General features: G+C 65.5%; 1 protein-coding gene across 1 annotated transcript; it reads right to left on the bottom strand.

Annotated features, from left to right (window-relative positions):
- Window positions 1-1,018: 1,018 nt before the first annotated feature.
- Window positions 1,019-21,419, bottom strand: ULK1 (unc-51 like autophagy activating kinase 1). The gene is made up of 27 exons (XM_044921043.1): window positions 21,312-21,419; window positions 21,187-21,228; window positions 13,651-13,683; window positions 13,317-13,353; window positions 12,457-12,630; window positions 12,301-12,374; window positions 11,971-12,072; window positions 10,885-10,943; window positions 10,712-10,794; window positions 10,233-10,283; window positions 10,039-10,127; window positions 9,157-9,310; window positions 8,278-8,338; window positions 8,089-8,178; window positions 7,539-7,661; window positions 6,827-6,975; window positions 6,616-6,702; window positions 6,026-6,294; window positions 5,366-5,556; window positions 4,961-5,070; window positions 4,739-4,882; window positions 4,199-4,392; window positions 3,937-4,109; window positions 3,734-3,852; window positions 3,371-3,528; window positions 2,583-2,718; window positions 1,019-2,498 (listed from the first exon to the last, which is right to left on the bottom strand). The coding sequence occupies exons 1-27, from the start codon at window positions 21,417-21,419 to the stop codon at window positions 2,443-2,445; spliced, it is 3,066 nt and encodes a 1,021-aa protein (XP_044776978.1). The 3' UTR covers window positions 1,019-2,442.
- Between the last annotated feature and the right edge of the window lie 250 nt (window positions 21,420-21,669).

Genomic DNA, 21,669 nt, shown 5'->3' with positions numbered 1-21,669 from the left:
ACACTGATTCCAACTCTAGGACATTCTAGAAAAGTCAAAATTATGGAGGCAATAAAAAGACCAGTGTTTGCCAGGGGTTGGGGGAGGGAAGGAATGGGCAGAACAGACGATTGGGGGCAGTGATCTACTCCGTGTGACACCGTGATGGTGGACACGTATCATCATACAGGTGTCCAGCCCAAAGAATGGACAGCAGCAACTACGGACCAGGCTGATGGTGCGTGTCCATGTAGGCTCATGTCCCCCACCAACGCAAGGTGTTCAGAGAGACGGAGGGAGGGCAGGGGAAAGGAGGATATGGAACTCTGAAACCTATTAATTTAGCAACAAAATGCCATGATTGTCCTAATCCTCAGGGCATTTCTTCCAGTTACTGATAGACCAGGAGCCCCACCGAGTGGAAGGGGCTCCGCCTCCCAGCCCCATTCCCCACCAGCACAGCCCTTCCTGTCTGCAGACGCCGCGTGCACACCGCAGGAAGCCAGGCACGGGCCCGACCCCCCGGGCCCCACCTTCCCAGGCCCCACACTCCACCGCCTCTAAGGCTACCTCCCGCACGCTTCCATGTAATACTGCGGTTAGCCTTTCTGGTAAGGAAATAACTCGCAGAAACAGTACGTGGTTTTAAAAATGCAAATCCTACAACTCAGACCGACCTAAAAATGGCCAGCAAGCACGAGAGGATGCTGGAGATCACCATGCATCAAACCCCAGAACAGCCAGAATCCAGACAGAACCACGCGTCAGGGAGGACGTGGAGGAAGCAGGCCCTCCTGCACCCCAAATGGCGTGGACGTGGAGCTGGTTCCCCTCTCAACCCACACCCCCCTCCCAGGTGTACCCCCGGGACTGAGACTGCGACCCTGGTGGCAGGGGTGGACACAGCCGTGAACGCACGTTGGAGCACCCAGTGTGCCCTGGGTGGGCGGTCTGGGGGGCACGCGCAGGCCGCTGCAGGTCCCCGGACGCAGCACGTGACGTTAGAGATGCTGACAAACCAGCGCCAGCTACGCCGGCTCAATTCCAAAGGTTTATTTCCTTCAATGGTATTACACGATGTAATGCAAATGGGGGGGGGGGAGGGATCACACAAAACTCCTGTGAAGTAGACCAAGGGTCGGGTGCAGACTCGTGGAGGACAAGACCGGCTGGCAGCACACACGCTGGAGGCAGGCACGTGGTGGCCCGCTGCACGAGCCCCCTCCCGTGGCACCAGCCTCCCGGTGGCCTGGGTCCCAGCCGACCGTAAAGCAATAAATATGCACACGTTCCGTGCAGCAAGGAACCAAGTCACTGGCGGACGAGGCAACGACTCACAGGGCTGCTATGAAATCCAAGCACAGGGGCAATATTTCAAGTATTGCAAAGAAAGAAACACAAAGATGTCCATGTCTTGATGTTAAGACCTTAAACCCCTTGCCCAGGGCGCCTGGACTCAGGCAGGCTTCCTCTGCCCTCTCCCCGCCAGTCTCCCCCCAGAGCAGCCAGGACCCAGCCTGCGGTGGGAGGGGAAGGGGGGAACACACGACTTTGGCATCAAACCCACCGTGAAAGCTGGATAGGAGGCTCTGCAGGAACCGCCCCCTCGCCCGCCCACTGCCTCCAGGTGGGAAGGGGGGCGGGGGGAGGGCTGCCCTCACAGGCACTCCTGCCTCCACCCACATCCACACAACGCTGAGGACCCACCCGGCCCTGCCCCACCCTTCCTAAACAAACATCCTAAACTCCTACAAATTTTCTTCTTTTGTTAAAAAAAAAAAGAGCTGCAGAAAAATAAGACACGTTTCAGGAGTAAAGTGTAATAGACTTCAACGTCTGTTCTGGGTTCAGAAAGCTTGGTGCTTCGTACTGTCCGTCCCTAAAAGAACATTTAAATAAGATGTCTGTGTCTCCCCGGGGGATCCCGGGCAGCAGGCCCCACGCACGCGCGAGCCTGTCGGTTCATACACGTGTGTCTGTATGTAGGTATGCACACGCGCCTCCTAGTGCGGCAGGGGACTGCGCCTGCATAAAGTGCTCCGTGATTCACAAAGCTGGGTGGGTGGTCTCGGGGAAGGAGGGGGGCCAGGAGGCCACACCGTTTCCTGGGCAGAGCGGCTCTCGGGGCCTCCTCCTGTGCTCAGCACGGCGGCCGCAGGGCTGCCCCAGGGTCTGGCTGGGGTTGGGGGCCGGCCGCAGGTGCCCACCCTCCTTCAAGGAGGCCAGGAGCTCAGCCCATCGGTGAGGCAGGGGGACTGGCCGGATTCGGGTTGTGTGGAGCCCTGCCAGCGCCCCGAAGCTCAGGCCTGCAGCTCGGGAGCCCCGCCCCCTCCCTGGCACCAGCAAGCAGCACCAAGGCTACAGGCCTGTCCCTTCGAGCCTGGCCAGCTGGCCGCCCCCAGCCTGGGGGATCGGCAGAGGAGATCCAGCCCCCTGGGCACAGTGAGCCAGGCCCCCCACAGCTCAGGCACAGATGCCGGTCAGCAACGCCGAGAGCCTCCGCTCGATGCACAGCTTGCCTGCAACGAGAGCGGCACTGTGAGCAGGACCCTGCCACCCGCCTCTCCCTTGAGCCGTCCCCCGGCTGGCCCGGCGGCACTCACACTTGGCAATGTTCTCCACGTCCGCCTGGTCGGTGAGGATGTGTTGCAAGCCCTCCATCAGCAGCAGAGCCTTGTGGTAGCGCTGGACGCAGTCCTCCCGGTGGTGGAACATCTCGTCCAAGGCGGCCGACTGCACCTGCTCGAGGGAGGCCAGGGGCTGAGCCCAGCTGCCCCGAAGCCCACACCAGGCACAGGGGGCCGGGGGGCCGGCCGTCGCGGCACACACATCGGGGGTGTGGCACGCGGGAACACTGCCGCGGGCCTCAACAGGGACTCGTGCGGCCTTGGGCAGCCAGCCGGCTGACACCGCCCCATGGGGACCAGAGCCCCGGGCAGACAACGGCCACCGCTGGGCAGGAGGAGACAAGCTCTCCCCCAGACCTTTGTGCAGACTGCACATTTATGCTACACAAACGAACGTTCTCAAAAACAGCCACCACCTCAGAGCCAACGCTTCTTAGGCACAAAGACCCCAAAGCCACGGAAGCGGAAAGCCAGGGCCCCCTGCGGCCCCGCCGCCCGCGAGCTGCATGCTTCCGGAGGGGCCGCCTGCGCCGGCCTCTCCTGGAGAACACTCACCCACTACAAGGCGTGAGAACCAGGCCTCCTGCCTGGACCCAGCAGCCAGACAGGCGTCCAGCACCAGGCTGGGCCTGTGGAGCCCGGGGGTCAGCGCTGGCCGCCGGGCAGCACGAAATCACACCCCCGCCCGCAGTCCAGCAAGCCGTGGACGTCAACGGCCCCCCACGGCCCCCACCACCGCCGTGCCACACGCCACGCGGGCCTACCGTCTGCACCGCGTGGCTGAAGATGAGCTTCTCGGCAGTGACGCTCTGGATGCGGTCCAGGAGCCGCTGCTTGTCCAGGAAGAAGCGCTGCAGCCGCAGGCTCAGGCCTTGGCAGGACACCACGCTCGCCTTATACAGCTCGTTCAACTTCCGCACCACTGCGGGCAGGGGCCAGGGACGAGGGCAGCCTCCGTCAGCACAGGACCCCCGCCCCCCGGGGCCACCGGCCACCCTCACGTCGCCGGGAGCTGGGCCGGCCCTGCTCCAGGCGACCCCCGGGAAGGGCCTTCCTCGGCCCCCTCCCACCCCTGCCTGTCCACGCTCTCCAGCCTCCGTCGCTGCCCCCGGGGGCGCGGCACTCACCCTGCTTCACGGTGGACGACAGACACAGCTTGCCAGCCCGGATCTGGTCGATGGCGGTCTGCAGGCCCGAGGAGAGCAGCTCGGCCACCTTCAGGTAGAGCACCAACTGCTCCGCGAAGCTGGAGAGCGGCGGACGCATGAGGCGGCGCCAAGGCCCCGGGCCCCAGCCCGCCTCCCCCCTCGGCCCCGCAGGGCCCGCGCACCCCCACTCCCGGCTCAGCAGGCTGATCTGGTCGGCCACCACGCTCTCCTGCAGCTGGTACTCGGGCCCCCCGGCCGCGTCGCTGGCGCTGCCCCTCAGGGCCGCGATCTCCAGGACGTGCTGGACGAAGACGAGCGTGAAGCGCAGGCTGTGCAGGATCTCCGTGTGCTCTTGCTGCAGAGAAACGGGGCGGCTGAGGCGGCGGCCGTGGCCCCCCGCCCTCCCCGCCCCAGGACCTGCCGCCCACGCCCGGGGGCCCTCACCTCCATCAGTGTCTCCTCAGGGAGGTCAGGGGCCTCGAAGGTCACAGCCCCCTCTAGGTTGGCGGTGACGGGGTCGGCGAAGCTGCAGCAGTGTCCGGGGGCCGGGACCTCCGGGGCGGCCTCACTGCAGGCCCCGGGGGCCAGGTGACGGGCAGAGGGGGAGTTGGCCGAGCCAAGAGAGCTCGAGGAGCCCACTGCAGGCAGAGGCCGGGGGCAGCCGATTCAGGACGCAAACCCCTTCCCGCCAGGTCTGGATGCCTCGGTCTACACTCCTCCCCTGCCACCCACCGCGGACGCCCTGCCCCCCCGCCGGGGGCCCTCCGGTCCAGAGGCGGGAGCCGTGGGCGCGTCTGAGCCCCGAGCCTGGGACCCCGACCCAACGAGGACAGCCTGCCCGGGGCGGCTGCAGACGCGGTTGCTGTGAGCACTATCCACGCCCCACGTGGAAGAACGAGGCCACCTCACACCCCTGACCTGTCCGGGCCCCTCTGCAGCGCCGTTTACACCCTGCGGCCTGGAGGAGCACCGTGCAGTCCTCACCTGACAACATCCTGGCACGGGGACCCTGGGGCGGCGTGGTCCCGCTGGGGGGTGAGCCCACAGTGAACACCACCGGAGACGGGCTGCTGGCCCCCCCGGAACGGGCTCCCGGGTGCAGGTTCCCTCCGAGGCCAGCAGAGGGCGCTGCAAGAGCAGGACGAGCGGCTCAGGGCCCGGTGGTCGGCGCCCGCCCCCCGCCCCGCCGGGAGCCCACCGGCCCACCGATCTCCATAGGCTTCTCCTGCAGGCTGTCCGTGCTCCCCGAGTCAGGGGCCTGGGTCCCAAACGCAGCCTTGAGGAGCAGATCAGTGAGGCGGCCGGTACTGAGGGACCTGCAGTGAGGAGCCGTGAGGAGCCGGCCCGGGGCCCCCGCCCCGCATCGCCCAGCCCGCCTGCCCTAACTCACCAAACGCCAGGCACACACAGGGCCTCACATAGGCTGGCCGTCTCCTGCCCACCCTGGCCGCAGGTAGTGTTCCCCGTTATCACACAGGCCAAGTGGGCCCAGAAAGGGTCACACAGGAAGGAGGCGCAGACGGGGCCCCTACCCACACGCAGGTCTACTCCCGGCTTCTCCTCCCAGACAGCGAGCCAGCAAGCGTGTCGGGAGAGCCCCTTCCCACGCACCTGCCGAAGGGGCTCTTGTCCTCAGTGGGCCGCAGGCCGGGGCCCAGCTGCTGCCCCTGGAAGGGTCCTGCCTCGGAGAGGTCCGGCAGCGTCCGGTTCCGGGGGGGTGTCATGACCACACCCTGCCGGGCCAGGAGGGTCAGCAAGTTCTGGGAGCTGGGGGTCTTGGGGAAGTCGAAGGCAGGCATGGCCTAGGAGGAGCAGTGGGGTGCTCAGACAGACCACCATGAGGGCGCTAGCAGTCCAACGCTGGCACCTCTGCGGCCCCACGCTTCCATCACCCGGTCTCCGCAGCGAAGGCACAAGGCCTTGTTGGCTGCAGGAAAGCAATACGGGCCCCGCACATGCCCAACCCCCAGGCACACGGGCGCCCTCGGAAACGCCGCCTGTGTCGCTAACGGGCCCGGCCCCGCTTCACCAGCAAGGATGCCACAGCAAGGACTGAGCTAAGTGTCTTGCCCGGAGCGGTGCTGGAGCCCGTGGGGCACCTTCTGCGTTTCTGGGGCCCGAAGTGTGTCGCACGGGAATCCTGCCAGGAGGGTGGCCGACAGCCTGGGCAGGTGGATGGGAAGGGGTCCTCGGCACAGAGCCACACTCTGCGGGCTTTTCCCAGGACCGGTCACTTCCTCCCTGCCCCCCCCAGCTCTGTGGCCCCGTTACCTTGGTGGGGGAGCCCAGGATGGGGGGCAGGGGGTTGCGCTGCAGGAAGTCAGGCAGCTTGGGCGAGCCTCGCAGGGGCCGGCAGGACTGCAGCCCGTGGGCTGGCTGCGGGGGGCTGGACTGCGGGTGGCCGAACGCCGCCCCCAGGGGGTCCGTGGGGGGCTTGGGCAACTTAGGGCGGACGACGTGCAGGTCGGACAGGTTGGGAGCACTGTGCAGGCGATAGCCCAGCCCAGCGGCGTGCGGGGAGTGCTCGGGCGCAGAGGAGCCTGGAGCAGGACAGGACAAGGCCTGGTCACTACCTCGTGGGGCCTGCCCAGCCCAGCCCCCACCAGCAGCAAGAGGAGCGTGTGTGTGAGGCCCTTGAGTCTGGGCTCCTCCCCCCACCCCGGCTGCTCGGCGGTGCGCCTGAGCAAACGGGCGCAGGTCATACCGCACGGTGGGTGCGGACACTGAGGCCCAAGTGCCGCTCCACAGCCCAAGGCCTGAGCTTGTCAACAGTGCCCCAGGACCCGGCCCTCCCTTCTCCATACGAGTGACCGTCGTGAGCAGGAAGCTGGCCCCTGCCCCCGGCCCACGCCCACACCTACCCGCACGAGGGGATCTGCCACCCCGCATCTCGGCTCCTTGGGGGGAGGGTGTCCCGCTCCAGCCCTGCCGTTCAGGGAGGATTCCAACTTGAGGAGAGAGGAGTCACCAGGGTCACGCCCCGACAGAGCCAAGTCCCCTCCCCCGCCAGCCCAGCCCGGGGAGATGCCCAGTCCCTCGTCAGTAGCTCCCACCAGGGGCCTTCAGGTTCACCTTGTGGAGACGGTGTGTAGGGCCGGCCCCCACCCAGGGAGAGCTTCCTGGCCAGGGCAGCTCCGTGCTCAGCGTGGGATGGGGGTGACGGGCTGGCCCGGGCAAAGCCCAGGGGGCTGGTGCTGCCCGACCTGCGGATGGCGGAGGACCTGGGGACAGGAGCAGGCACGAGGAGATGAGGGTCACGGCCACGCCAGACGGCTCGTCCCTATCCGTTCAAATAACGGGTCTCACTCAGGAGCCTCCAGGAAGATTGGACCACTCACCCTCCTGCCTAGAGTGATAACTAGGAAGTGAAGACCCTAGTGTTCCCCCTGGGCATCCTCTGGCCTGAGGTCACAGTCCCTGCCGGGACAACCACTAGCCCACAGGATCTTCTCTGTAAATTACGAAAAGAAAAGGGAGGCTTCTCCTCCTGCCATGTTTGTTGAAATTCATCAAAAATCAACACTGGGCTTTGTAAATTCACAATACTTTACTAACATCTACTGGGGAGCCGTCCTAATAAACCTAAGACCTCCGCACATCCGTGAGCAGGGGCGGTGAGACTTACACAGTGCACAGCCTGCACAACTGTGTATGTGGGACAACCCTGTACCACTCCAAGGAGGCTGCAGGGGCTTCTCACTACAGCTCTCCAGGGCATGCCCTTTGGCCCCAGGGGACCCCTACATTCACGGGGGGACCAGAGGCGAGGGGTGACCATGCTGACCGTGTGGTCTGGCACTGGGTGGGCGACTGCAGGTTCTGCTCAATGCGCTGGTAGTTGCGCACCTGCGTGGGGACCGGGATGGGGACGGACACGCCGCACCTGCTGCTGGAGGGGCCGGCCCGGCTGCCGTGGGAGGAGAGGCGAGGGGTCAATGGAAACAGAGCACTGAGCTGAGGCCCCGCCCCAGACACCCCCGAGGCCGCCTGCTTCCTCCGCTCTGCACAGGCCGCCGCCACCATGCAGGCAGCCGGGACTGTCCACGCCCGCCCCACGCACCCCGGGCCACAGGGACGTGTGGCAGAAGGCCAGGCTGGGGCTGCTCCCCCGCTCGGCTCCGGGCACCCGAGCCCACCCGGCCCCGCAGCTCGCCCCCACCCCACCCCGGGTCTACATCCCTCCCGCCACAGCCCCCGCCCCTGGGCCGCCCACGAGAAGCCCGGTGTCCTGCAAGGCCTGAACCAGGACAGGAGCTGCGGACACGGTACCGCCCGCAAAGCCAACCTGGGGCTTGGGGCCCTGCACGGCCCCGTCCCACCCAGCCCCTGCTCACCCTGAGGGGCTAGGAGAACTGCTGCAGGGTGGGGAAGGAGATGGGGTCCGGCCACGGCTCTCCAGGCCAGCGGAGGCCACCAGTGAGCTCCTGGCAGGGACAGATAACACAGACGAGGCAAAGGGACAACCGGCAAGGACCAGCATTTCCCTCTCCCCAAACCAGGAGCGGGCAGGGCAGGGGGCTCACCCGCTACACATCAGACTGTCCGGGGGGGGCCTGGCACCGGCCGCCTCGGCCACCAGGTCACCTGTGGATGAGAGATGAGTGAGGCCCGGCCTGGGTACCTCTCACATCAGGACAAGTGTCCACTCCACGCTCCTAGGCCACCTCACCCACCATGGCTCCCTGATGGCCCCACACCCACTTCCAGACAGTGGGGGGAGGCTCCAGGCAAGGAGGGGAGAAGGCAGCGCTCCCAAGTCCCCACTTCTGTCCCCCAACCTGACCGGACCTCAGGGCTCTGAAGGAGACCCTGGGTGTGCTCTCCATACCCCAGCCTTCAGCCACCTCCAGGCCAGGCGCCCAGGGCTCCCAGTCTGGGCCTGACCTCTGCTCTGGGACCCTGGGTCCCACACCTGCCCCATCAACCTCTCTCACGGCCCTGTCTCCCGCTCACTGCCCTCCTGCCCCTGCCCTGGAGGTCCAGGGCCACTCCAACTCAGCCCTGAGTCCCAAGAGTCATGGGATGGCCACAGGCAGCGAAAGGAACTATCAAAGCCCAGGGTCACGAGAGAAACTTTAGACCCCAGGACGGAGTTTTGGGTGGTGCTGGGCCTGTCCCTGAGGCCTGAGAAGCAGTGCTCAACAAATACGAAGCTGGCAGCAACTCCCTCCCTGGGAGCAGACGCTCCAGAGGGTGCAGAGGGCAGGGCCCGAGCACAGGGACTCAGTCCACAGACCAGCCACAGATAACTGGGACGACGTGGCTTTGACTCCATAGGCAAGCTGACCTGGCATGGAAGCTGCCAGAACCACCCTGAGGGCACACAGGTAGAGAATTTCGCAAGCACGCACACACACATACACACACAGAGCTCACACCCGAAGCAACCCCTAACCCCTGACCTGGAAACTGGGCCGGGACCATGACGAAGTCATCCGTGTCGCAGGACGAGTCCTTGCTGCTGCCGCCGGAGCCCCGGGAGCCCTGTAGGAAGCCGGCAGCGTCGGCCGGGGAAGTCAGCGTCTTCTGGAGCTGCTGCTGCATCTCTCCCAGGGACTGGGGGTCAGAAGGGAGGCCACTGAGACTCGGCCCCGGGGTTGGGGGAAACGGGGCTGCTGGGTGCTGACAAAGGGCTCAGCATGCCCTCCTCCCCATCAGGTTCTGCATGGTCTGCCGCCCGCCAGGCCCGGGCTGGGCCCCACAGCGAGTCACCAGACGCAGCCACCCAGCTCCCACCGGGCTCCTGGGGAGACTTCCCCGCATCTCCATCAGTCCCGCAAAGGCCGGAAAGGGGGGCCGCTCTGCGCTCAGGACATAGGGCATCCAACGTCTGCCCTCAGTGTGGGCAACGGCGGTCCTCCCTACCACGGGCCCTGGCGCCCCAGCTCTGTGTGCACCCCCAGCAGGCCTCGCCCAACCCCTGCCGAGGGGCTGGGGACACGAGCTGGGGGGCGGGCTCCAGGACGCAGGGCCACCCCGCTGCCCTGCCCACACGTGCACAGCACACACGGACCCGCGCCAGGCAGGTCGGCCTCTGGGATGCGAGCGCTGGCGTGGGGGGCTACGAGAGCTTTTGCCAACTCGTCAGGCTCCAACGTTTCCCACCCCAGCCCCTGCTCACCCTGAGGGTCTGGACGTGTCTGTCCACAGCTGGTGGGGCGGCCAAGAGCAGGAGAGCACCCCACCTTCCTGGGTTGACAGCGAGGGACGGCCCTCTGCATGACTTGCACGCGGCGCCAAGCCCCGGGGGGAGCAGCCCGGGGCCCGGCCCAGCGGAGACTCACCGGAGGGGAGGCCAAGCGCGAGGTAGAGCTGCTGCTGGAGCTGCTGCCGGACCCCGAGCTCGGGTACGAGGGCACAGGCACGGGGGGGGCTGCGGGGAGCACAAGTCAGCGCGCGGAAGGCCCCCACCCCCAGCCGGGCCAGCCCAGCAGCAGCAGGGGCGGCCCCTTGCCCCCAGGAGCCCCAGGGGACTCACACTTCTTCACGGTGGCGCTGGCATCGAGGAAAGGGTGCCGGAAGAACTCGTCTGCGGGAGGGAGGACGGCAGAGGCCTGAGCAGAGCCCTGACCCCAGGGCTCCCTGAGGGAAAGATGCTGTCCCGCCCCCCCAACTGCTGCTGGGGCCTGAGCCCCAGCAGGCCTCGGCGCCCGCCCCGGCCGGCACCGCGCCAGGCGTGCAGGGAGACGGCCCCAGCTGGGGGCTCCTCTCCTCCCCTGGCTGGGCCCCCCCCCGCCTCACGGGTCTTCCCAGCGGCGGCACTTCCCATTGCAAAACCGGGGTTTCCACAGCCTGGGCTGCTGGGAAAGCGCTGTGGGCACCCGGGAGCTGAGAGCGGGGGCATGCAGCCAGGAGGCGGCACACCGACCCAGGGGGCCGTCAGGAGTGGACCCACGCTGTGGGCCACCACACCGTGCTACCCGCCGTGGGCCACAGTGTGACCGGGGGGCCGCTCACCGAAGTCCATGCGGTCTCTCTGGTTCCGCTGCAGCAGGGCCAGCAGCAGCTGTCTCAGCGGGGCCGACGTCTCCCTGGGGATGCTGGGCGGGGCCAGAGACAACATGACCCGCCGCCCGCCCGCCCACCCGGGCTCAGCGGGGGGCGGGGGCGGGCAGGACCCGGGCACTTACGTGGGCACCAGTGTCTTGTTCCTCTCATAGAAGAGGCGAAGGTCCTGGGGGCTGCTGGCCTGGTGGGGGACGGCAGCGTGAGCGCCCCTCAGAGCCTCCAAGCCCCGTACGAGGCCCCCCAGCCACGCCGGCAGGCCAGGGCCCTCGGCCAAGCACCACAGGCCCTCCACGCTCCCAGGGATGCCCCCTGCCCCCGTCCAGGCTGCAGACCACAGGCACCACAAAAGGGCAGCCAGTCGGGCCACAGCCAGGCGGCCAGGCCTCCCTGCCCCCCAGGGCACACCAGTCAGGGTGGTCTTGGGTGTCTGGTGCGACTGGATATTTGCTTCTTGAAATGAAACAAAAGTCCACGCACCACCCCCCAGCAGAGGACCCCAGCATGAGCTCTCCCCTCGCAGCGGGCACCGCACCCCCTGGGGAGCACCTGGTGGGCAGCACGTGTGTGGTCAGCCATCTGCGCTCACCGCACACCGCCACATTCCAGGCACCGTTCCCGGCACCAGCGAGGAGCCAAGAGCAAGAGAGCGCCCCACCTTCCCGGGGTTGACAGTGAGGGACAGCCCTCCGCGTGCTCACGCAGGGAGGAAACAGCAGACAGGGAGGGGGGGCAGGGAGCTAGGGGCCAGCCAAGAAGCCGAGGAGCCAGCTGGCAACAGCTGAGCGCTGCGTGGTCAAGCCAGGAAGTCCCGACGGGGTGTGCAGCCCAGCACGGGAGGCTCAGAGCCCCCAGCCCTCCGGAATCCCACTGCTGAGCAGGCCGCTGCTTTTCACAGGTGGTGCTCCCTGGGCCTGACACCCACTCAGTGCCTCACGCCGCAGGGCACAGCAGGAGGGAGGGCACAAGGCTGGGTTCAGACATGCACGTGGGCACACACGGATGCGCTCCGGAGCTCGCCGACTCCAGCCTGGCCTGCGGCAGGACGGGGCCCCACGTGACCGCGTGGCGGGGAGCCACGAGACCACCTGCCTCTCGTGAGCGAAGGCCGCGGGCCTGCAGTGCTCTGGCCGTGCTGGGACCCAGAGCCGAGTGTCGGGTGCAGGGTGCGAAGCGGCGGCCAGCCCACGCCTGACCTGGGGCTCGCTCACCTGGAAGGGCGCCTTCCCCGTCAGGCACTGGTACACGATGGTGCCGATGCTCCACAGGTCGGCCTTCCCGTCGTAATGCTGCGACATGATGACCTCGGGGGCCTGCGGGGAACCCAGCGAACGAGTCAGCCCTGTGGCTGGAAGGGACAGTTGGGCGGCAACCGAGCTCGGACGCCAACACCAGCCAAGCGGAACGGACCGGAGCCCCCTGCCGCCCGACTACCACGGGCGTGGTCGAGAACAGCGCGGCCGCGCCGGCTGCAGCCGACACGCGGCGGGGAGCCCACGACTCGCGCCTCCCACGGGCACGCAGCTGGGGCGCCCACCTACCATGTACATGGGCGAGCCGCAGAGCGTGGCCGCCATCATGTTGCTCTGCAGGTACCGAGCGAAGCCGAAGTCGGCTGCGGGTGAGGGGGCGCGTGAGGGGGGCGGCCCTGCCCCTGGGCCTCCCCGCACGCCTCCCCCCGCCGGCCCCGGCCTCACCGATCTTGACACGGATGCTGTTGGGGTTGGCGCGGCGCCCCCCGGGGTTGGACAGCAGGATGTTCTGGGGCTTCAGGTCCCGGTGGATGATGCCCTTGCTGTGCAGCAAGTGCATGGCGCCCGCAATCTGCTGCAGGAAGAGCCGGATGGTGTCCTCGCTCAGCGTCCGCATGGCTGCAGGGACAGGCGCCGGGGGTGAGGGGCCGCAAGCCCTTCGGGGACTCCATACTCCACCGCTGCCGCACCGCGCCCCCGGCCCCGCCCCTCGCTCACACCACGGCGCACGCCTGGCCCGCCGCGAGCCCATCTGCTGCGGCTGCCCGGCTCCGGGGGTCCTCGTGGCCCTGAGCCGCCCGCCGCCACGCACCGCTGCCCTGTCACACCCCCTCTCTCGGGTCCGTTACTTCTCCGGAGCCGCCTCCACCCACCACTGCAGGTGAGCCCCGGGGCCCGCCCTCCTGAGCGGAGGGATGCACAAACGGATGCGGAGGCAGCGGCCAGGAGAATGCCTGCCCCCACCGTGGCAGGGTCCTGGGGAGGCCCACCCCTCCGTGGTCAGCCAGGCCTTGCTGGGGGCCCAGGGTGCTCAGGACAGCCCAGCACCCTACCGGGCAGCCGGCCACGTGCTTCGGGCCCCCTGCAGGACCAGGCGGCCATCAGAAGGCACCGCATCCCCACAAAGCACCTAGGGCCCTGCTCCCAAGGGGCCTTCCAGACCCATCTGTCCTGAGAAGCTGTTCCACCTTCCACAGCAAGTGCTGGGGGTACAGGAAGACCCTCCACCTCCATCAGGCTGCCTTGCAGGCTGGGTCAGGGTGAGACTGGGCATGCAGCCCCCTGGCCAAGGGGTGTCCACTCACTGTGCAGGTAGTCAGCTAGGTCCCCACCGTTACAGTACTGGAAAAGACCATTGGCACAACCTGGTCAGCGGCCCTTCCTGGACCGCCCACCACCCACACCTGCTCCCTTGCCCCCAGCCTCCTTCCCGGGGCAGGTGTCCCCTGCAATCCGTACTTGAAGAGGTCAGTGGGGGGCTTGATCACCTCAGGCACCTGCCACGGCCACGAGGGCTCCCGATGGGGTGGCCCTACGCCCACGGACATGCACCCAACCTCTAACCCCCAGGTGACAAGGAACCGGGAGCCAGGAGTGTCTGGCCTTCCTGTCCTCCCAGCCGGGGCTGCAGGAACTCACCTCCATGACCAGATAAACAGAATTGGCCATCTCCTGCAGGACACAGAAACAGCAGTGAGAGGTGGAGAGAAGCACCCCCCGCCCCCAGCAGCGCTCCAGGAAGCCTCTCTCGGCCTCAGTGTGACCCACGGACTCGGCACCCACGCCCTCGACACGCCCCCTGGGCTGCGAGCGAGGCCAGGGAGCATGGACAGCGGCCGGCTGGCTGGGCCCAGGGCCTGCTATACCAGTGCTTGGCCGGTTGCGGAGTGGCCAGAAGACGAGGACCTGGGCTGTGATTTGTTTTTGAGGTCCTCTGAACTGGGCTTGACTGACAAGAGCGGCAGCCGATCAGAGCACTCTTATTTGCCAAGTCTGGGGAAGAGGCTGAGGTCCCGGGAAGGGTGTCTGGGGTGGACATGGACACTGCCTCCAAGGGGCAACCTTCAACTGCCCAGGTCCCAGTCAAAATCAGGGTCAGCCCAGCCCTGAAGTTTCAACAGGGCTCAGCTTCACGTTCTACCCACCCAGTGGGGGACCCAGGTCCCCAGGAAGGACACAGTCGAAGTATGAAAGCCTTGACCCACAAATCTCAGAACCACCCCCGACGCCAGGATCAAGAATGCCAACAGGATTACAGAGGGCAGCGCCAGCCAGGCCATGGGGGGGAACACCCCATGTTTAAATGTCAGCACCCCCCAGAGCTCCACCAGCAGAGGGTGTGAGTCCAGGACAAAGACAACCTGGGCAGCAGGAATGGCGGGGCGCACTCTCAGGGCCGGGGCAGGCAGACCTGCTCCAGCACGCCCCCGCCCTGCGTTCCAGGCCTGTCACTGGGAGGGGGCGGGCCCGCCCCACTGGTCCCTCCAGGCCAGCTGCAGGGCAGAGATAACACAGGAGCAACTCCAGGAGAGTCCCAGGTCACAGGCCTGGGCCAGAGGGGCGGGACGCAGAGAGCGCACCACGGAGCAAGGGAGGGGCTGCCGGAGGGGAGTGGGAGGCTGGCAGGCAGAGGACCCAGGAGAGGGCAGAGGGCGGGCAGGAGGTGAGGACCTAGGAGGGGCAGCACTCGGCCCTCTGTGCTGGGCGGGCCCCACGATTACTCCTCACCAGTCAGCTCCCGGGAGCACTATGAGCATTCTGGTCTCAAGTGGCCCAGAGAAGCTAAGTCCCTTGCCCTGGGCCACACAGCAGAGGGGCAGAGCTGGGAGTCAGGCCCAGGAACGTCCAGAAGAGCCCCAAACTCACCCCGCTGAGCCAGGACAGGCAGGGACAGAGTGACAGACAATACAGAGACAGAGTGTCCCCAGGGAGTGACCCACCAGGACTGGCAGAGATGCCAGGGCTGCGTGGGAGCAGTGAGAGCAGACCCCTGGCCTGCCTCTCTCTCCCCCAAATCTGGGAGTGCCCCAGACCCCACGACCGCCTCCCCTGAAAAGAAGGCCCCCACAGCAGAAGTGACGAGAGCCCCCTTTGTACTCAAGAGCCCGCAGGACCCCCAACAGGGCCTAGGCCCTGCTCCCACCCCTGCCCCCACACTTGAACCACAGCAGGCTTCCAAAGGGGATGGTGGATGCCCTCCCTCCAAAGACCCCACCCCACAGGCCCTAGAGGCCCCTGCGCATCCCCCAGCCCCACTGGCCCACTGTCCCCAGTGCTCCCCAGGGCCTCCCTCCTCCCCACAGGTCACAACTTATCGCCTCCCCAAAGGCCTCCTGTCCTGAGAACACCCTGAAGCCTCCCCGAGGCTTGTGGATCCGCAGTGGACAGTCCGTTAGCAGCGGGCCAGAGGGCCACCGGGGCTATGGGGACCTAGCCTCCTCCTCCCCACTCTGATCTGTCCCTCCGCCTGTGGCCTAGGATCAGCCTCACCCCCAGCAGGCCCTCCCAGGCGTGGAACACAAGAGGGCCAGCAGGGAAAGAACACAGCAGGGCTGGGGCCAAGGGTGGGGAGCCAAGCCAACCTCGCATGGGGCATTCAGGCTTGGGGTGACCCAGGGAAGCCAGACTGGGGTCTCCCACGACCCCGAGCCAGAGGACAGCTTCAGACCAGCCCCTTGCTGCTGGCCTCTCTCGCCCCACCTGTGACACCCTAACTCCACTGGCAGGCACAGGCTGGGCCAGTTCCCAGGCGAGGTCAGGAAGCACGCCCAGGCCTGGGAAGGAGAAGCCAGCTCGAGTGTGTCCTCAGCCTGCCCCTGTGCCAACAGCAAGCCAGGTCCTAAGAGAGCCCGGCAGCACGGCTGCCAGCCCTGACAGGGACCAGGAGAAGGCCCGGGCAGCATGTCTCCCTGCCCCTGGGTGGGGCACCTTTCCAGACAGGCTCCGTGCCCAGGCCCCTCCCAGGGCTTGCTGCCCCATCCACCTGGGGCCACGCTGTCCATCACTGCTGGGTAGCCCCCATCCCTCCCAGGGAAGCCAGCTCTCTGGGCCCCCCCGGGGGGGGAGAGTGGTCAGCACTGCCTCGGTGGCCACGGCTGACCTGCCCCTGCCCAGCTCACTGCCCACCCACAACCCCACTGGGCCTCCGGCCCCACTCCTGCTGGCCCCCACACAGCTACACTTGGTTTGCACCGGCTCCCTTGGGAGTGAGCGGAGACCACATAGGCTCCAGGCACCGAGCCCCCTCCCTGGGGTCAGTCTAGATTCAGTCTATACACTTGAAATGACCAGGATCGCTTCCCTCCTGGGGGAGGCAGATGGGAACTGGCGGCCTACTCTCACCCTCAGGTGGCAGGTTCTCAGAAGCTCATTATAACATTAAGACAGAAACGTGAACGTGGCCAAAGCAAGGGCCCTCCAGACCCCGTGACCTAGGGGGAGCGCACCAGGGCCGTCCTCACAGCCCCACGGCCAGCTACCCCCACGCCACAGTGCCCTGCTGCCCTAGGGACATGGCGGGTCCCGTCCGTGTCACAGCCCACCCCAGGGGAGGAAACAGGACACGGTCACACGGGGGCACGGGGGGTTGGGCAAGGGAGGGGCAGAGCTGGGCGGGAACCCTCAGTCCAGACCACCCCACTGTGCAGCCCCCAAGAAAGGGGGTGATGAATCCCAGCCTGAGCACCTGACGTGCACAACAAGGCAAAGCCTTACAAGGAGATGAAATGGAGCCCTCTCCATCCCCTGGCAGGGTGCCCACAGGCCCTGGGGACAGGGCTGGCCCGAGCGTCACGGCCAGGTGCGCTGGGCAGCCTGGTACGAGCATCCAGGCACGTAGGAGGCCGCCCCGCCGTGGGGCGCTAAGGTGCTTTGCCTAATAGGATCCTGGTAGGCAGGCGGGCTCTGACCTAGTTAACCCCTCGGACGCTGGCCCTCTTGGCTCGGGAAGGTGGCAAAAGCTCCAGTGGGGGCCAGAACACAGCCGCCCAGAGGAGCAGGGCCGCTCCCCGCCCCAGGCTGGGCTCTTCCAGCCAGCTCCCAGAGGGAAGGGTGCCCGGCCCCACCCTCCTTCCTCGGGCAGCCTCCTGCAGCTGCCGGCAGGCTGGCCCGCCCTCTGCGGCACCCTCCTGCCCGCACACTCGGCCGGCCCGACTCGGGACACAAGGGGAGACTCTCAGGGTAGGGCAAGCGTGAGCCGGTACGATCCCTCGGAAAACAGAAACCACGTGCTCCTCCCAGAGCCGCACCAAGCCCCGGCCGCCACACACCGGTCACACGGCAGACGTGACCCACACGGATGCCTGCAGCAGCTCCGTTCTAGGGCACTGACCAAGACGGCTGACGACGGGACACCACACAGCCACAGAGCCCCCACACCCCCAAGGCCGTGCCGAGAGCACACAGACAGGCAGCCGAGCTGGGGGGGTCCAGGGCTCGGAGGCGGGTGGACCGGGAGAGAGACGTGCCCACAAAAGGCAGCGCAACGGACCCCACCCACACGGAGAAACTCGGGGGCTGAGCTCCTGGGGCCAGCCACGTTGGAGTTCTTTCCTCATCTAAGTGCTTAACGAAGCATTTCATGATCTGCGTCTCCCACCGCCCAGTGCACATTATACTTCAAAATTCTAAGTCAAAAAATTTTTTAAGTTAAAAAAGATAGATGAAACAACAGTAACGCAACTTTGTGGGCATTTCCAGAACCACCTGGACCGTCAGGCCTACTCATCGGCCCCCAGCTTGGAACCTGGTACCGAGGGGCTGCCACCCAGCCCGCATCCTGCCCACCTTCCCCCCAGGCCCAAGGCCCCTCTCAGCAAGGAAAGGCAAGGCGGGGGACTGGCACTGCCCAGAAAGGCCCTTGAGTAAGTCAGCAGGAGGTGGGCTGGCTCCGTCTGCGGCCGGGCCGGCTGCGAGTGAGTCACGTCCAGCTGTGGGAACAGCCGGCCTTGGGAGGGGGAGGGTCACTGTCGGCGAGGACTGTGAGCATCAGCCCCCCTCCTGGGCCGTGCTGGGCACAGTCCTAATCCTGATTCCTGCAATGGCCACCCTCCCTGGGCAAGGGCATGTCCAGGTACCACCTACCACACAGAAGGCCACAAGCTCCAGCCACCTCTCCACGGGTCGGGGGGGGGGGGGGCCCTCCTCAGGGCAGAGTACAACCCACCCCCAGCATCCACATCACCTGATAAACATCCCTATTCCGTAGGGTCACACAACTACAATAGAAAAGTAAACAATCTCAGAGGAACCATTTGCAAGCCATCACAAAAGAGCTTCCCTTAATGTGTAAAGAGCTCCTACAAATCAATAGTATCTACACAGCACATATTATACAGCAGACGCAGTTCTCAGCACAACCACCCTATCACACGGGTGTACCGTCATGGTCTCCCACTTTACAGGTGACACTGAGGAGCTTGCCCAAGGTCAGTCACTCGAGTAAGTGAATGGAGCACCTGGGCTCAGAGAAAGACAGTATGGTTCAGGACCCATTCCACTCACCATGGCGCCATCCAGCCTCAGTAAAAAGAGACCAACAGGAATCATGCCAAAGGCAGGGGGCATTCCTAATACTCACACCCTGAGACGCTGAGCCTCACTCACAGTAAGTGAAAAACACTGAGATGTCATTTTCCCCTAAGATCAAAGTCTGATAACCGACCTCCTGGAAAGGATGTGGGGAGACTGGCCCTTCCATACGCAGCCCTGCTGCAAGTCCAGTCCAGCCTTTGGGGACCACAATTTGGCAACTGTCCCGAACTAGAAGCACACGTCCCTCTTACCCGGGGATTCCTAGGAGTCTACACACCTGGCCAAAACTGAGTGCCAGGACAGTCACCACCATGTTGCTGCCATGTCACAACCCCAGAAAAACCCACGTCCCGTCAGTGCGGGGCTGGCGAGGTCAGCTATGGAATGTGGGGCAATGGAACCCAATACAACCGCAAACAACGCCCATCACCACGTTGTAACAACAGCTAACAAGCACACAGGGCTCACCATGGCTGCTTCTAGTCAACAATTGCAGGGTCTCTACCACAGGAAGAGACGGAAGCACAGACACCTTAAGACACCCATCCGGGGACACACAGCTGGTTTAGGGTTAGAGGAGTTTAGAGCCAGGATTGGAACTAGGTCATCTAGCTTCAGAGTCTGGGCTCTGAAGCACTCTGCTCAGGGTTGGGAACCTTGCCGGGAGAGGGGTGGGATGTCTCCCACATAGAGGGAGACAGAGATCCCTCCCCAAGATACAGGCTCAAGTGAAAAAGGCACTGACTGCGCAGAAGTGGATGGTGTTATGGCAAAGCCATTCGTAAGAACGTGTTCCTGCCCCTGGAGAGATCCAGAAACCACCAATGTCAGCGTGGGGGCCAGCAGGGAGAGAGAAGGGTTACCTTTTCCCAGGTCCCCTTTTATAATCATTTTTTTAGCCCAATTATGTATTACCTAATTTGCTTAAAATTTTATTTATTTGACAGAGAGAGAGAGACACATCAAGAGAGGGAACACAAGCAGGGGGAGTGGGAGAGGGAGAAGCAGGCTTCCCGTGGAGCAGGGAGCCTCACGCAGGGCTCGATCCCAGGACCCTGGGATCATGACCTGAGCCGAAGGCAGACGCTTAACGACTGAGCCACCCAGGCGCCCCGACTCTTCCTAATTTTATTATTTTTTTAAAAGATTTTATTTATTTGACAGAGAGAGACACAGCGAGAGAGGGAACACAAGCAGGGGGAGTGGGAGAGGGAGAAGCAGGCTTCCCGCGGAGCAGGGAGCCCGACGACGCGGGCCTCGATCCCAGCACCCCGGGATCATGACCCGAGCCGAAGGCAGACACCCAACGACTGAGCCACCCAGGCGCCCCCTGTATTACCTAGCCTTAAAAGCCATTTTTCCAGGGTCCTGTGTGTCTCAGAGGAGTCTAAGGACTCGGGGGCCACTGCACACCCCAGGGGGTGAGGGCGCAGAGCCCCAGCGGAGGCCGGGGCCTCAGAGGGGAGAGGCCACGGCCTCCACGCACTTCCTCCGAGCGGGGGAAGCCGAATCGCTGCCGACACTACAGGAAGAAGCACTGCTCACAGCCAGGTGTGCGGCCCAGCCAGGATGGGGCAGGAGGGAGAGCTGGGTTCCAAGGGGGGAGGACAGGGCAAGGGGGGCAGGCGCTCTCCTGGCCCGGGACACCGCGTCTCGGTAGCCCAGTGCCCAGCTTCCAGGTACTCGCTGGCACACTGGACCCGTGCCCTCCCATGTCACCTAACGTCATGCCACAGCCCCCGAGGCCACGGCCTGGCTCTCAAGGGGGAGGGAGGAGGCCACTCAAACACAGACAGCTGGGTTGGGAACTTCCCCTCAGCCAGGGGCTGGTCCCGTGGCCTCAGTAAACAGGTTTCAAAACCATTAGTCAGCACTCTGGCCTGCAGATCCGCCTCAGGTTCCCAGTCCCCAAACTGGCTCTCCAGGGTCCCGGACCCTCACCGAAGCCAGGCCCCACCTGCGGCCCCGGGGGCGCTGAGGGGACCCGGCGGGGGCCTCCCGAGCCGGCTGGGCCTGAGGTGGACCGCCTCCCCGTGCCGGCGGAGGCAGCCGGGGCCAGACGGCCCCGACTGCCAGCTAGAAGGAAACCTCCGCGGGGCCCCTCCCCTCCCCCAGCCTGACGCAGGGAGGGACTGGCCAATGCCAGGCCGTTGGAGCAATGTCAACAAACAAGCCGCCGGCCCAGACAGGTGGGCCAGGCCGGCAGCACCGTCCTGCCCTGGGCCTGCACTGGGGACAGGACCCACGGTCGGGCCCACTGGGTCAGACAGCCCCGAGGCCCCCGCCGCAGCTAGCTAGACCTCCGTCAGTCCGGGAACGCGACGCGACCCACGGTGCCGGTGGCAGTCAGGCAGCTGGGGCCGGCGGGACTCTCCCCACATATCCAGAGGAAGCCGGCGAGAGAGAAGTCTCCAGGGTCCTGCTCAGGCCTCGCACTTGGGCAGGCCAGACAGCGATCTATACCCAGGGGTGCCCAGTCCTTCTCCCAACACGAGATCCTGGCCTAGAACCTTCCACTACCGACCAGGGTCTCAGCACCTGGCGGGCCTGGGGCCCAAGCTCGTGGGGCCTGAGGCTGTGCACTGGCCAGCCTGGGAGAGTAACGCACCCCCTCCCCACCGCCAATGCAGCCCCAAGCCTTACCTGAAAGTCATACAAAGCCACGATGTTTTCATGTTTCAATTCCTAGGACAGAAACCCAAGTTTCTTAGGATCAAGGCTAGCTCACCCACCACCCTCTCCCCCTACCACTTCCAAAGCCCGCTCACCTTGAGGATCTTGATTTCCTTCCCCAGCAGTGTCTGGGACTTGGCGAGGTTTTTCTTGTTAATGCACTTGACTGCGACCTCCAGGTCGTGCTTCTGAAAACCAAGCATGGATGTTCCTCAGGGGCCTCGAACCCAGGAATCCATACAGGGCCACCCCAGGCCAGGTAAGCACCTGGGGAGGGATTCTGGTGCCAGTGGCAAGGCCCCAGGTGTGGGGTGGAAAAGACGGGGTGTCCGTGGATGTAAGAGTGAGAGACCCCGGGATGTGGGGATGGGGAGGAAGGGCCCAAGGGGGGGGGTGGGCATGAAAACCCCCGGGCCCCCCATTCCCACCACACACCCCCGGGGGTTTTCATGC

This window comes from Neomonachus schauinslandi, chromosome 14 (genome assembly GCF_002201575.2).
Source record: "Neomonachus schauinslandi chromosome 14, ASM220157v2, whole genome shotgun sequence".
In the NCBI taxonomy this organism is placed as follows: Eukaryota; Metazoa; Chordata; class Mammalia; order Carnivora; family Phocidae; genus Neomonachus; species Neomonachus schauinslandi.
This window is presented reverse-complemented; position numbering and strand designations above follow the sequence as displayed.